Source organism: Augochlora pura, chromosome 8 (genome assembly GCF_028453695.1).
Source record: "Augochlora pura isolate Apur16 chromosome 8, APUR_v2.2.1, whole genome shotgun sequence".
NCBI classification, from domain to species: Eukaryota; Metazoa; Arthropoda; class Insecta; order Hymenoptera; family Halictidae; genus Augochlora; species Augochlora pura.
Window position 1 is genome coordinate 94,520 of NC_135779.1, and position 15,744 is coordinate 110,263.

The 15,744-nt window shown below is 47.8% G+C and overlaps 1 protein-coding gene across 1 annotated transcript in view; it reads right to left on the minus strand.

The window, feature by feature from the left end:
• Nucleotides 1-3,836: 3,836 nt before the first annotated feature.
• Hr4 (nuclear hormone receptor 4) overlaps nucleotides 3,837-15,744 on the minus strand; it is a 142,606-nt gene continuing 130,698 nt past the window's right edge. Inside the window, exons 5-13 of the mRNA XM_078188544.1 lie at nucleotides 15,154-15,700; nucleotides 13,449-13,659; nucleotides 12,910-13,263; nucleotides 7,604-7,738; nucleotides 6,774-7,037; nucleotides 5,851-6,043; nucleotides 5,754-5,762; nucleotides 4,993-5,120; nucleotides 3,837-4,739 (exon numbers count right to left, since the gene is read on the minus strand). Coding sequence (XP_078044670.1) covers nucleotides 4,659-4,739; nucleotides 4,993-5,120; nucleotides 5,754-5,762; nucleotides 5,851-6,043; nucleotides 6,774-7,037; nucleotides 7,604-7,738; nucleotides 12,910-13,263; nucleotides 13,449-13,659; nucleotides 15,154-15,700 — 1,922 coding nt within the window. The 3' untranslated portion in view covers nucleotides 3,837-4,658. The remainder of the gene's footprint in view (nucleotides 4,740-4,992; nucleotides 5,121-5,753; nucleotides 5,763-5,850; nucleotides 6,044-6,773; nucleotides 7,038-7,603; nucleotides 7,739-12,909; nucleotides 13,264-13,448; nucleotides 13,660-15,153; nucleotides 15,701-15,744) is intronic.

The window sequence follows — 15,744 nt, forward strand, 5'->3', positions numbered from 1 at the left end:
TAACGTAATACAAAGACAGTTCAACTCGGTGCTTGGATTCCGGTATTTTCGTTTTATCCGTTTTTTTGTTTTAACGGTCTCTTAAACGTGGTGATTCTTTTTCTCTATCGTTTCATTTCTTTCGCGACCGATGTCACTGTAACTCTTATGTACAACACTAACAATAAATAGGACGCGACGTGAAAAAAGTTCTTCGCGGGAAGTACATAATATTTTATGAACTAACGGGAATAAAGGGCGGGGCGGGGTGAGATGGGACGGGAAGGGTGACTGGATGGTTACGCAGAAGAATGAAAGGAGACGGACGTGAGTCGTCGATGTTGTGTTGAGAAGAAGAGGGTGTAGAATATCCACGAAGATAGGAAACAGATGTAAGAGAGCAAAAAGGAACGGACGTATTCCCTTAAATACCCTATACGTTGTTTCCACTCTGTATTGCACAATCTATACATACGGTAACTTTGAAAGCAAAACATTTGATCACGCTTAAAAATCACGGCAGCTGATGGCGAAGAATGTTCGCGCTTCAATTAGGAAAAAGTTAAACATCCACGTGAACGCGTTGGCCAATGGTCAATGATCATTTATAACCTATATATATATTCTTGTTAGCAAGGTTATTCTGTCATCGTTTTGTTTCTTCGTTTCCCTTTTTAAATATTGTTTGCTTGTTTTCTTTCTCTCGTACAGTTGCGACCTCATCGACCGTCACGATTGAACACAGACATGTGTACGATGATGTCCGGGGAATACAGGAACTGTTACCCCCAGTTCCTTAACTTCGAATAATATACATGTTTTACCGTATGAAGTATCCCATCGTTAGTTAAGTCTTATAGTATGGACAAGTATCCCTAGGCTAGTAGGCCCAAGGTCTGCGAATAGTTCGTGTTGATTTCTCGTGTATGTTGTAGTAGTAGTAGTAGTAGTAGTGGTAGTGGTAGTGGTAGTGGTAGTGGTAGTGGTAGTAGAGTAGTGGTAGTAGTAGTAGAGTAGTAGTGGTAGTGGTAGTGGTAGTGGTAGTAGTAGTAGTAGTAGTAGTAGTAGTAGTAGTAGTAGTAGTAGTAGTAGTGGTAGTAGTAGTAGTAGTAGTAGTAGTAGTAGTAGTAGTAGTAGTAGTAGTGGTAGTAGTAGTAGTGGTAGTAGTAGTAGTATTAGTAGTAGTAGCAGTGTGTTTCCAGGGCATGCGACGGCCACCGGTCCGGTGGCTAACCATCTGATGACGGGGGTTTGATAGCCAAGGGGGTATGGGGAGGGGGGGGGGGGGGGGGGGGGGGAAAAGGGGCGGGGGGGGGGGGGCACAGGATAAAAGTCCCTTAAGAGTGAAAAAACGTTCGCGGAACACCTTGAGCAGAAATTCGGTTGGTGGTTTGTGTCACCTCGACCCGAGGTCGACGAGAACGAACAAGATAAATGCAAAGACCGAAGACTTCCGGCGAATGGTACGGATCTTCGGAATAGAAGGGTTCGAGGGTCGCGGGGTTGAAAGGTCCTCACCCGTCGATCGAGTGGCCGCCAGCACGCTGATGATTAGCGCGTACCTTACGATAATTTCTATGGAGGCAAGATGAAATAATGTACGTTGCGATAGAACGTGTGCCGATCAACCGTTGCGTACGCGTATACAACGAGCGTTATCTGTTTCTTCCTTTGCTTTCTCTCCTTTTTTTTTGCTTCAAGGGACACGAACCGACGCTTTCGGCTGGAGTCAGCCAACGGTTAGTAGTCTTTCTGCTTCTTTCTTTCTTTCGTTTAATTTGTCCCCTATAATGCGCTTCGCAATCCTAAATAATTGAGCCAACCCGGAGGATCCGGTGTCTCCGAGTCGCGGGGGTAGCCGAATATCACACGTGTCGATGACACACATACATATAAACATATGTATATCTACATTTGCTAAATGTGAGAACTCGTTTAGTCGTACCCCTTACTTAATTTCCATTTTGTTTCTCTTCGCGTAATATATAGTATTTATAATTATAGTATAATACGCTACCTCCCGGTGACAGAGATGCCGGACCCCTCGCATAGTTCGTGTTAATTTTTTTTCTTTTCTGTCGGTGAATTCATGCCATACGTCTCATCTTTCGTTTCCTTTCTCGTTATTATAATACTATGAAATTATCGCAGTCGTTGAAGCGAGGAGTAGTAAAGTAAAGAAAAAAAAGTAAACAATCTATCGCCGCGGAACAACGATGAACACTTTTGGTTCGAACAGTAAACGAAGTGTTAGGGGCGCGAGTTATGCATTCGGCGCGTCCCGATCCTCGCCTCGATACCCCGTGGAAATTACGTCTCATTAATCCGTTCAAAGTTATATGTATGTAAAAATCCGCTAGAAGGATACCGAAATACCCGGTCGAAAAATCGCCAATCGAATAAAACGATTTGAAAATTCCGCGAGACGTTTACTTTGCTCGGTCGAGTAAACTCTTTGGACAACTGCGATCGTGAAGACAGCACTGCCGGGTGATCCGTGATACGGGGCGAGGATTGAGTCAGCGACCAGAGAACACAAAAAGAATATAGTTACGAACAAGAACATGTCTTTGACCAGTGAATGATACACGTTTACGCGTAGAGATTACGCCGCTGGCGATAGAGTGTAAATTAACAAGGCGGTGAATATGTATGTATATATATAATATAGTCTTCTGTGTTGCGCGCTTGGACCTTGATTCGGAGTATAGAGCGATGACGAAGACGATAATAACAACGAGGACGACAACGAATCGCATCCAAAGTCTTTCTGCTTTCCTGTTTCCGGCTCTCTGTGTCCAGTTTTCTTCAAGAGCGGAATTCTTTAAATTGCACGTGCCGTGACACGGTTCCGTTTTGTCTTCGTTTGTCATGCGAACGCGTCTTCCGATCTTCTGATTTACCAAAGTTGCCATTGGAATTGCCACCCAACGGTCGACGGTCGGCGCTGTTCCGTGTCGTTATATTCTGTCGTTTCGATCGGTGACTGAAATATTATCACACTTACGCTTGCAGTTCGTAACGATAACGACGATCGCTGATTAAGAGGGTGGGCCCATAGAATCACGAGGACTACATCGATGAAAAGGGTCAAGTATGCAGGCTTCAAGTTTTTCTACAGTTCTATCAGTCGAGGATACGTACTCGCTTCTGCGCAATTTATGCGATGCCAGTCGTATTATTAATGATAATTGCACGCATGTGCCTTGTACGTAAGAATTCGTAAAAAGACGAGTGCGTATGTACGTGTGTGTAGCGGTCCATGTTTCGCTGATCGATTGTTTTGTGCCATTGCTCCTTATCCGTCGTCGATCAATATCACCTTCATCATTATCATCGTCATCGTCATCATCATGATCATCATCGTCAGCAGCAGCATCATTATCATCATTAGTATCATCATCATCATCATCATTATCATCATTACCATCATGACCATCATTTTGATCATCATCATCATCATTATTATGATCACCATTATCATCATCGGTCGACTGATCTTTCGGTCGTTTTGGTAGCTGCTATTTTAGTTGATAGTGGTGGAGAGTAGTAGTTCTAGTGGTAGCAGCAGTAGTAGTAGTAGCGGTAGTAGTAGTAGTGTGGTAGTAGTAGCAAGTAGCAGTAGGAGTAGTAGTAGTAGTAGTAGTAGTAGTAGTAGTGGTAGTAAGTAGTAGTAGTAGTGGTGGTAGTAGTAGTAATAGTAGTAATAGTAGTAATAGTAGTAGTAGTAGTGGTAGTAGTAGTAGTAGTAGTAGTAGTAGTAGTAGTAGTAGTAGTAGTAGTAGAGTAGTAGTAGTAGTAGTAGTAGTAGTAGTAGTAGTAGGTGGTAGTAGATGGCCTACAGTGAGCGTACGTAACGAGAGTCTTATTATCGATCGGATTATGCAACGTGAACACACAATGACGTAGTTGCGCGGTACTGCGTACAGAAATATATTATTATAGTCTTTTAGTTTCGATAAAAAAGTTCAGTTCCCTCCTCGATTGATTCCTCATCTCGAGGTGGCGCGCTTTCTCTCTCTCTCTCTCTCTCTCTCTCTCTCTCTCTTTCTTTCTCTCTTCAATATCTCACTCGCCCTATATCTTTCTCTCTCTCTCCCGTTCGAACTTTAATATTTTCTTTCATTTAATTATTTCTCGAATTTCATTTTTCTCGTTTAAAGCATTCCATCTCCCCTCTTCTCGAGTTCTATATACTTGATCTTCTGCCGCAAACGTCTCGACTCCCCTCCGCTCTCATTTTTTCTCTAGTCTTCTCCACGTTCCGTTTTCTATTCTCCTTTGACGCGTCTTCCTTGTCCTTCGTCCATTCATTATCGCGTTCCCTCCTTGAAACCCTCTTCGTTTGTACAATGCAACGAACACACAGATTTATATTATTTATAACGTACTTTTATATAATTATCATACAATACGCAAACAAAGCTTTTCCCCTGTGTCTCCGAAAGAGTTATCCGCATTTCTCTTCGGTTCTCTTGGACTCTGTTTGCTTTCTTGTTCGATCGGTTCTATTACTTTTTCCTCCGTGGTTGTAAATTTATATATTATATTATACATACACATAAATATATACATAGACACATCTGCGTATGCATGTACATATATATTTATATGTTTGAATGTATAGTATGTATATAGGTAGTCAGCTCTGTTTATCGTCACTCGGTCATTTTTATTTACTATCTTTGAATTGCTGAGTTCAATAGGAAAGGAACGTAGAACATTTTACTCTCGAGTAGAAGAGCTGCCGCCGATTGTACCTGGAATTCAGCAAGAAAACAGATTCGACTTAGACCTGATGGCTTGCGAAACGATTGCTCGGATCGCTCGACTCTCGATACTAAATAGCAACATCCCGATCGTTTGATTTCTGGATACGAAATTATCATTGAAACGACTCTGAAAGGTTGCGTGAAGGTTACGCACGCGGATTATAATACGACGTTTTGAAAATTCCAACGAGATCACAGAGTCGAGTAGAACGACCGGGAATGATTTTTCTCTCGAACTTACTTCCGGCAGCCTGACGAGGAGATCGTGAAACCGAGTCGGCTGTTGGGGCGCGCTGTGCTCGACAAAACTTCGCAGACAGCTCATGTACCGTTCTTGTATTTGTTCTAATTCCATTGTACCTCCACGTGCTAAGAGAAGACAGATACAAAAGCGAACGGTGAATACGTAGAAACGCTTCCATGGGTTCGTTAAATAACTCGCTTCGGATTTGGTTCAGCAGCAAGTTCATTCATACTTTTCATAAGATGGATACGCGCTTATTACTATCTTGCTACAACGAAACGAATCGTCGATGTTATCATTTTTCTATAGTCGAATGAGATTCGTCGAATCGCGGGTGATAAACGATTAGAAAAAAATAACGGTCCGTTTCGTTTCCGTTATAGATTCTTCTTCGCGGGCGCATTAAAACCGCACGTTGCGCGTGCGTCGACTTGAAATTGTCTCGCTCAAAAATGATTTTCGTAGTTGGAAGCTTTGACGATGAAACGGTAAAAGAAAAGGATAGGACGGTTTAAATTGTGGAGATCGTTCCGGTAAAAATAATTGAATTCTAAGGAAAAATCGAAAATCTACGATAAATTGTTTGAGAAGAAACTTGTTGCCGAACCAAAGATCGAGACAAACGTTTTCGTAAAATAATGGATGTATTTTTCTCGGAAAGATGCGGGAACGCGAAAAGCTAGAATTATCAAACAGTTGCGAGGAGATTCGCATAAATATTTGTACAGGGGATTGTATTGGTGGGAAAGCGAACTTACATTTTGCATCTCCAATTGCAGCGTTATCAAAAATTGCAAAATTACTTTATATTTGTCGATTCTCGAGAATATTCGCGAGTCGGGTGAAAATACTTACCTTGCGAGAGCATGGTGATCACTTTCAGACAGACGTACTCCTCCATCCGTAGCCTCACCCTCCTGAACATTAGCGTGACGTACGTGATTTTTTCCACCATGAGCCCTACGTCTTGCCGTAATTGGTCCATGGTTATCGGCCGGCCCATCATGCTGGTCAGGCACGTTTGTAGCGTATACATGTTGTTCGAAACCTGTGGATGAATAAGTTTCCTTCAGCGTAATCCCCGAAAGAAAAACTTTCGCCGACATATTTTTTGAAAACTCGACCAAAAACCGAAACAAAGGGTTTCCATATAAATTCGACGATCACAGATTCGTTCGATCTTTTTGCGTACGCGATAAACAAAATTCGCGATTACGGCTAACTTTAATTGTACGACAACGTTCGCTTCGCTTATTTATTTAACCGCGAGACCAGGCGAATATATGGAATTCGAATTTTGCGCGTGATGGTTGCAATTGGATATTTCACATGCTAAATTTAGCTTCCCGAGACAGCCCACCACCACCACCACCACCACCTGTTGATCGAATATTTCTTTCGAACGGTCGAAAGTAAGCGAAATGGAAGGAAATGCAGCTGTTGCGAAGTCTGCGTGTTGCACTATTTGCGTGCAGCGTTCGTGCAGGATCTAGTCCTCTCTGCGCAAAGAACGAACCATTCATTGAAGTCCTATGTGCAAAGATCAGAAGCATCGAATTTCTTTAATCGGAATCGAATAAACTGTATATCGCCGAGCACGAAGAAGACCAAGGGAGGACCGTCCTGGTAGAACGGTCCTCGTCTCTATTCTCGGGCAAATGGCCCCGCTCGGAGACTATTTCTGTCAGGTTTCAAAGTGAAAGTTTCGAGAATCCCCGAATCAGCGGCGACAGCACGGAAACGAGTCGTGCGAGGGCAGAGAAAGAGACGATAATTACTTCTTGCATAAAATCCGTTCCCGTCCCGTCGGCACCGACGTTGGCGAACTTGTGCTGACCGTGCATCGCTTGGTAGGCGGAGGTGGTCAACACCAGGAGTTCGTGCCACTTGTGGGTGAGCAACCTTGTGTGAACTTCGACCGGTAATTCAAGGTAAAACGGTAACCTTTTGGTCCACTGCACCAACTTGTACACTATGCTGTCTCCTATCTGACACAGCTTCTCACTTAAGTCTGATTTATGGTCCAGCAGCTCGTCCAAGTTCTGCAACGAGAGCGCGACAAGTTCGTGAGTAAGATCGATCGAAAAGATTCCACACCGATTTAAAAGGGGGAGAGAGGCGCGTAGAAAATAGAGGATACCGCATAGAAAACGAGGATCGAGCGGATCTTCGTTCGTTTCGATGTTTTTCAACGTTGTCTACAACGCCCCGAGTTAGTAAGAATAAACGTCCTCTGGAATTCTGGATCACTGCTGGTAATTTAAAGCAAACTAGGAGAAATACGATAATTGTTAGGCGTCGCTGTCAACTATCGATCGACGAACGCGAGTATTTGGCACTTTTTAGGAGCCCTCCATTTGTCGAAAGCAGGGAGTACATATTTGCAATGATTCCTTAAGAGCGATTCTCTCTATTTGTTTCGAAGATGGTTGTCTTTCGATGCTGTTCGCTTGCTCGAGGAGAAAGAAGCAGCTCCCTCTCTCTCTCTCTCTCTCTCTCTCTGTGCGTGCGCGCGTGTGTGTGTCTCGTTCCGAACGAAGCGATCGATGGTCGGTAACGAGCCCCGGAACGTGCTCGGCAAATATATGTATAAACTGGTCGAACGTACCCTCAATGTGGCGATATCTTGGAACTCGTCGCAGTCTATAAGGGTTTGGATCATGGCGAGGGTCGTGTCCAAAGGGAATGCTCGATCCCTCGAACTGCTGACAGCGTTGTCTAGCCTCTGCCTTAAATGAACCACCTTGAACAGAGAACATTGATTTTTAGTTTTAGTAGAATCGAACCTTTTGAAAATCGTTGCCTCCAAATAATGCAGCGCGTTGCTCTCCACTCGAACGTTATTTCTCGAAAGAGGCGGCTCCTTCGAAATTAAAAATTGTTTTCTTCTGTAATTTGTTGAAACGTCGGGAACGAACGCGTTCGAGATGCCGCCGACGTGTCCGAGAAAATAGTTGGAACGCGAAGCGTAGAAATTTTCCGTAACACAGAGTCGTTTACGGCGATCCAGTCCCATTCGTGGCACAGAGACGGAACGGACAGCTTAGCGCAAGGGTTGCGCAGCGTATCGTTTGCAACGGCGGAGACAGAGTACAACAGCCGGCGAATCGAACGAGACAAATTTCTTGAATGGTTACGAGCTCTCCGTCCCATGCTGTGGTCCATCGATCTGCCAGAAAGTTTCAGACAGAACGCTTTCGAAAGTTTGACGACCTCGCGGGTCGTGTCCAACGACCGTCGCGGTTCGATAATTTCGATTCATCGATCAGCGACGGGTATCGTGCTTCCTACGCGAATCCGATCCGGCCTTTCACCGATCTTTCGGATCTCGATGTACTTCCTCGAGGTCGGTATTTGTCGATTGGAGACGCGGCGAGAGCAAGAGAGAGAGAGAGAGAGAGAGAGAGAGAGAGAGAGAGAGAGAGAGAGAGAAAGAGAGAGGGGGGAGGAGGCGATTCCTTCGGCGAAAGCTGCGAGGTATGCATACATACATACATATATATATGTAAATGGAAAGGTATATGTATGTATAAATACACACCCTTAAGTTTCGTCGACGCGGACGAAACGTCGAACCGTGGGACACGTTCGTCGTCGAAGGCGACCGCCAATACAGGTACGGTGGAGGGATCGAAGGTGTTGGAGGAGGAAGAGAAGGAGGTAGGGTGAGGTCAGTGTCCCTTGTGCAGACTTTCACGAGTTACGAAACCGTCGGAGAACTGCCCGTCCTTGGCACCGGCTGTCGCTGATTTTCTATTGTCCCTACCTCCGAGTCCTCGTCGCCGTCGCCGTCGTCGTCGTCGTCGTCGTTCGCGGTCGCATCGTTTCGCTCGGACGCTTCGATTCGACGTCGATAACGGCTGACGCTTTTCGAGCGCCGCGACGATTCCTGTCGGGGCCAGGGATCAACGATTTTTCATTCTTTCTCCACTTGTGTTTACTTTAGCGACCGCGACCAAGACAATATTGTATCGAATTTTTCCAATTTTCCTCTTGCTGGTCAGTCTCGTTTACATTGACGCTCGCTACCGTTCCAGCGAGATATTGGCGCAACGGAGGCGCTGGTCCCAACGAATCTACGCCCGTAACTTTTTTATTCGCGGTCGACTATTTAGCGATTTTAGTTACTTATTGGACGATGCGTGGAAGAAACAGGGAACGGTAAAGCGATTGGAGGAATTTGAGAAGGTCGACGCGCGACCAGATCAATTTGATTGGAGGAAGAACGCGACTCGCATCGTTGTCGATTATTGCTTCCGAATACCGATGCCATTAATTTTGATTTTGCATCGAGTTGCGCGCGGTCCGGTTATACCGTTTGGTTAAAATTTTCGATATTCTAGTTTGTGTTAACCGAGAGCGCTTCGTTTCACAGTTTTTTGTTTCTATTATTGCCGAACGTCTCTACCGAGCCTCTTTAACGAACCGCGTGCGTCGGAAACGACAGTTGGTTACCATAAAATCGCAGACAATCGCATGCGCTTTTTCAAAAGCGCACAGAGAAAGCACCGCCATCGATCCTCCATCTTTAACGACCGAGCGAACGCGTTTCCGTTCCGAGCGCGTCTTCTACCATAAATTTGCCGTAGAATTTCACTTTTGTCGGAAATCCGGCATAATTATCGAAAGATGCTCATTCGAGAGATTCTTCGGAAGAGCACTTTCGGGAAATAAATGTCCGTTGCAAGTAAAATGTAGGATTCCGATCGATTTGCTCGCAAGGATCGGGGCTGCGTCGTAAACGTTTTCCGGCCGATTAGACGGGCCGTAAAATGAACGTTGTAAAACGTTGGAATTCCTGTATCGAATGGACCGATCCGTATCACGGTTCGAACAGAATCTTTCCTTCCCGTATCCCCCCGTGGCTTTCGCTAATCCACGCCTGTCCCGGAGACGCGCGGGTTTAATAACTTTTGAAAATTCGCGAGAGGTTGCGTCGGGCACGCAATGATTCGCCCGGAGATGGAAAGTGACCTCCTTTAATGGAGGCCCACGGGCAATACTTGCCCCGGCGATCGAGTCATCGATTTCACTTTTGGCAATGGCCTCTACCGGGCCGAACGTCCGCGGGGTAATTCTTGTCGTTGTTCGCATGCCTCGCGCATACGGTCGCCGATCGTAAACGCGGCTCGAATACTTTCGATAATCGGTCGACCCTCCTCGTCCTCGTCCTCGTCCTCGTCCCCGTCCTCGTCCCCGTCCTCGTCGTCGTCGTCGTCGTCGTCGTCGTCGTCGTCGTCGTCGCCGTCGAGCGATTCCCGCATCGACGAATTAGAACGAGCCGATCGCGCGCGTTTATTCGTTCATGCGCCGTACGATGCAAGCCGATCGCAAAAACAGTTGCGCGCGAATGCCCGCGATGAGACTGGTTCGGTTCATGATCAACGACTTCCGTATCCTGCTCATGAATATCAATCGATTCGGTGTTTAAGATTCATCGCGTCGCCGCCGATTAGTATTCAGAAAAACGAGTGCTCCGCTTCGTACGTTCGCGTGTGCCGGTCGGCAATGCGCTCTCGAAATTCACGACGCGGAAGACTGGAAACCGTGTTCGGGAACAATTTCATCCGGTCGCGTTACTTTGGAACGGCGTTTGTCAAAATAGCCCAGCTCCCGATAAATTATCAACGATAGGAAACAAATACCGAACAGCATTTTTCATCTTCGACCCCTCGACGTACTCGAATCGAGCCCAAATCGCGCGAAGGAGATTTCTAACGAGAACTTTCAAGTCGGAATCGAACCATGTTCTCTTTAACAGGTCGCGTAAACGACTCCTGCGAAGAAAATGGCCTGCGACGAGAAGGCTTGGAACGAATCATTCGTTGATCTAGTTTCTCTTGCTTCGATAAGACCGGTTTCGAAATCTGCGTTAACAATCGACACGGGGAGGATCGTTGAACGCTGGTAACGTGGAACCAGCGGATAAAGGAAAAAATAACGAGCTCGCCGATATTCGTAACGCAGCGTTAAGAACCGATTTTCGAGGTTTACTCGCGTAAAAAGTTGGCGCATTAACCGGCGCACGAAATGCGCTCGCGCCGCGCTCGGTCCCATCGCTGACAGAGATAATATCGCGTTCGCGTTATCCAACGGCATCGTTTGCGCTGCTAGCCGTAATCTACCGTTACAGTTGCATCATGCCGGGAAAATTCAATTACCGTCGCGAAGAAGAATATTCCGCGACGACGCGTCATGATCCACCCCCGAGAGGATCAATTTTCATCGTCGAACGAGAGTTGCAACGGCCGCGCGGTCGGCGTGGTTTCACCACCTAGTATGAAACGCTTTCACGATGTAAAAGATAATGTTGCGTTTAGACGAGTACGACGACGACGACGACGACGACGACGACGACGACGACAACAACGACGATCGGCCGACTCCTGAGCCGATTGCTCGTTGGATCTATCGGCTTTCGTAATGTGGGAAACCTTGAGGCTTGCGCAAGCAGGCTCGTAAGAAAGTGAAATTGCAACGGAGAGTTCGTTCGTTTCAGGATCGGTTTCTGGTCAAACACCGATCGAAACGATTCGAATTCGTCTTGTCCTCCCGAGTCTCGGCATAGATGAGCGCTGCTTGCTTTATTTAACTTGGGAAAAGGAATCCTGTTCTCGCTTCGGCGCTTCTTTCGGCATCTCGGAACTGACGGAGAATTCCCGACTCGTTTTCTTCCTGCTTCGTTTCTGTTCCATTCCAGCTCGTGTAGGGTGGGTAGCGTAGGTCGCGGTAAATATCTTGGCTTCCGCGAGCAAGGATAGGATCGATACCGTTCTCGTTGTTACTCGTCGAGACACCGACCGGCCAATTCCCAAAAACATTGAGGAACATTGAGACGACGCTAGAGATTCATCGTTGAAAGCGTTGGAAGCGATCGGTTCTAATCGTCTTCGTAAAACAAGAGGAGATCGCACGGGAGGATCGATCGATTCTGGCCGATCGATCGATCGATCGTAGATCGGAGCACGATGATGCAACGATCGACTCGATGTTGGCTCCGCTGCGATTCGTTTCGCGGATCGGAAAGGTTGCTGCGCGCGAATTTCACTCTTTGTTCCGGCCGTTTGTTCGCGAGCACGATCTCGCGGATCTCTCGCATATTTTACCGCGTCCGACTAATCGCAGCCTACCGAGGGCCGGATGGAAAAAAGTCTCCGGAGCAGGAAAGATTTCGAGCGAGCATGCGATCCGTTTGCGTGCAGCTGCCTCGAAAGTGAAAGCGAAGATGCCTCCGGGACGTTCTCATCGGAACGGTGGACGATTCTCTCTCTCTCTCTCTCTCCTCGTCTGCCTGCCTGCCTCTATCGTTCTTTCCGCGGCAGATCAACTTTTGTCGACCCGCGTTCGATTTCTAACGAGCCGCGTCGTATAAATCACTCGGATTTGCTCCGCAACGGACGTTGATCTATACGCGGCTACCAACCGGTGCCCGGGAACGTCCCGACAAAAGGCTAATTAATGTTTCGCGCGTAGAATCGGCTCGTTGGATAATCGGGCCCCGAACCGTCGACGCTGATAGAGAAATCCCGGGGAATCTGTTACGAGCTCGTATCCCGCGGGCCGCGAATTATTGCGCAGAAACATCGCGTGAAATCGAACGCGCGCGCTTTGCGAGCTCGCGTAGAAATGCTCCGGGTGCCTGTAAAACTCACACGAAAATGACCGTGCCAGATGGACTCTCGCTCGCGCACGAGCGGTCCGGCTTTGTCTGCTCGCGATACGCGTGCTGAAACGAATGCCAAAATTGGTCCAAGGAGCAACTGGAAATTACAAGAACGAAGAATAAAATGTACGCGATCGAGATTGAGATCGATTCGAAAACAACTCTGACAACTTTGCATCGTATTGTCGCGTCGAACCCCAATGCGTCGCCAAAAGTTAAGAGGGGGCCTAGGACCCGTTGGAAACACTTACTTCGGAGGGGTTGGTGAGCGCCGTCTTCAAGATCGTCCCATTGACGAGATGACCCGAATGCGCGGGGTGACTCGGATGACTGGGGGTAGGTTGCGAGTTGAGCGGGTCGCCCGACGAAATTTTGTGATGATGAAGGAATCCGCCAGCCAGCTGAGCGTGCTGCTGTTGGCTATGGTGCGCGGCCGCAGCCGCGGCCATGTGTTTGTCCAACATCGTCGAGCCCATGGTGCCTTTGGTGCCACCGAGGGATCCCGACCCGTTCACACCGCCAACGTTACCGCCGCCACCCATGCCACCCATGCTTGCGCCCACTCCGCTGGTTTTATTACTTTTCTTGTGCTTTTTGTACTTGACCTGCAAACAAAACCGTTCGGGGGACTACTCGTCGCCGTGTGCAAAAGCTTAAAACGGTCTCGCACTGTATCCGCGCGCAAATATTTTAAATATTTACAAATATTTTAAACATCGAGGACGTCCGGGTTGAAGAGATTGGTTTTTTAAGAGAAACGGATCGAGGAATACGGCAGGTTAATACGAACCTTGTAAAGGTTGTACACTGCCCCAGAATTTCTACCGCCAGGCATCCGATCTTCTCGAACAGCCTGCAGGACCATACCCTGTTCGATGCACTTTTTAAAGCGACAGTATTGACACCTGTTTCTTTGGGCTTTCGTGATTTCGCAGCCACCTTCTGCCACACATGTGTACACCCGCCTGTTTTGAACGGTTCTCTTGAAGAATCCTTTACACCTGTGTACAAATAAACAGATGATAAACCGCGATTGTTTCTCGCGCAAACACTCGATTCGATAGATTCGATAAATCCGATAAATCCGATAAATTCGATAAATTCGATAAATTCGATAAATTCGGTATTGCGTCGCTTGCTCGTCGAACGAGTACGTTCGTCCTGCTACTTAAACCTAGAGACGGATTAAAGATTCACGAGCACTAAATTACGGTTATACCGGGTTGCATAGGGGAACGGGATGGAGGACTTTTACCAAGTAATTTGCTGGGCTCCTCCGACCAGGACAATAGACATAGGATAAACAAGTACGAAGGCGCGTAACAACGACACCCTCGGGCGACTTTCGAGACTAATCAACAACCATGGCGCGCAGGATATAGCCGGTACGGCCGACATCTTCGAGGATAGTTTTCAGTTTATCTCGCAAACGGGTGTCTTCTACGTCACCTTCAAAAACTCGTACCAACTCTGTCGTTAAAAAGGGAGTCGTCAATTTATTCGCGACACGAGACGAAACGAGTTCGTAATTATTTCTCGCCATGACCAAGCAAGTTTCATCGAAGCAAAGTTTTAACAAGTTTTCGCAAATCTTGAAAGCAGCGTTCTTCGTTGTTCCTATCGTTTTCCTAAGCCCGATTCCGACGAGTTTCAACGTTTGTACAGAGGAATAAACGCCGAATAGAATTTAGAATTCCCCCGTTGTCGCAACGGAAAGAATTCGAGATACCGACCGGTGGTAGCGATTCGACGCGATCGAGGGCAAGGAAAGATCGGTGAGAAAAAACGATCGAAACGGAAAGACGAAGAATCGTGTTGCGAAAACGGCAAAGCGCGACGGACGAGGTGACGCGGAGACCGGATAAGATTTGTTTCATCTATGGGTCGATGACTGCCTAGCGACGCGCACTGTCTTCGTATAAGCTAGAAATCGAGCGCGCGTTTCCGAGTTGCTTCCGCGTATCAACCCGGGACGCCGAAAGGTCAGAGTTCGCCGCGAGGCACCCTTGCGATCGCGACTAGCGCGGTCCTAGCTTTCCGCGCACTGCTCTCCGTAATTATCTCTAATTAAGCGGGGCATTCGAGAATCTCTCGACCGCGTCCTGCCTCGGTGCAATCCATCGGAGCTCGAAATGTTTCGAGCACTCTGTCCAACGTCTGATCCGATTATTACGTTACGATTGTTGAACGCGGCGGCGCGGCGGTGCGGCGGTGCGGCGGCGCGTCGCCCGTCGTTCGCCGTCTTGGAACGATTCGATTGCTGATCCATTAACAACATTCAATATAGTTGTTACAATTTTTCTTTCGCAGAGAAATTCGCTCAGAGCGATCTAAACGACCGGTGTTGGAGAAACTGGACGTTTTGTGGTCGACGGAAACTATTCGGCTAGCCGGAGCGAAGACACGTACGTACGCGAAGCTTGGAAGTCGACGGTCGATACGAGCAGTGCGATTCGAGCGACAAAGAAGAAAAGCAACGCGCGACTTGGACTCACCCTTCGCACGTGATGATGCCGTAGTGAAGACCGGTGGCCTTGTCCTCGCAGATCATGCATATCATGGGCGTCTCGTCTTCCTCGTGTTCCGGAGGTGGCATCGGCGGCGCGGGCGGCGCAACGGACATGGATTGCGACGCTGACTCGGACTTGACGACCCCTCCGTTCCGCACCCAGGCCTGACCGGAACCGGAAGCCGTCAGGTTCAACGCCTGCATCTGCTGCGCGGCCGGCAATTGCGTCATGTCGCCGGCCCATAACCTTTCCATGTTGAGCGGCGGTCCGGACGAGTAGGAGACGGAGGGCGGCTTGCCCCTGGACTCCTGGCCCAGGTTCAAGAGCAGCTGGGCGGCCGATTCTTCCGACGAGGAACAAGAGGCCGCCGCGGCGGTGGTCGTCCACGATGCCGCTGGCGGCGGTACCGGGTCCAAGGGCGGCGCGGACCATATCATCGTCCTGACGCCTCCGATCTCTCCCATGATCACCGTGGGCGGTGGTCTAGGGGGTGCCGGCGCCGGCCTCTGCGCCGGAGGTTTCATCGTTTCACCTGAAACATAGCAAAAAGCCCGATTCTCAAACGCCGCCTCCTTC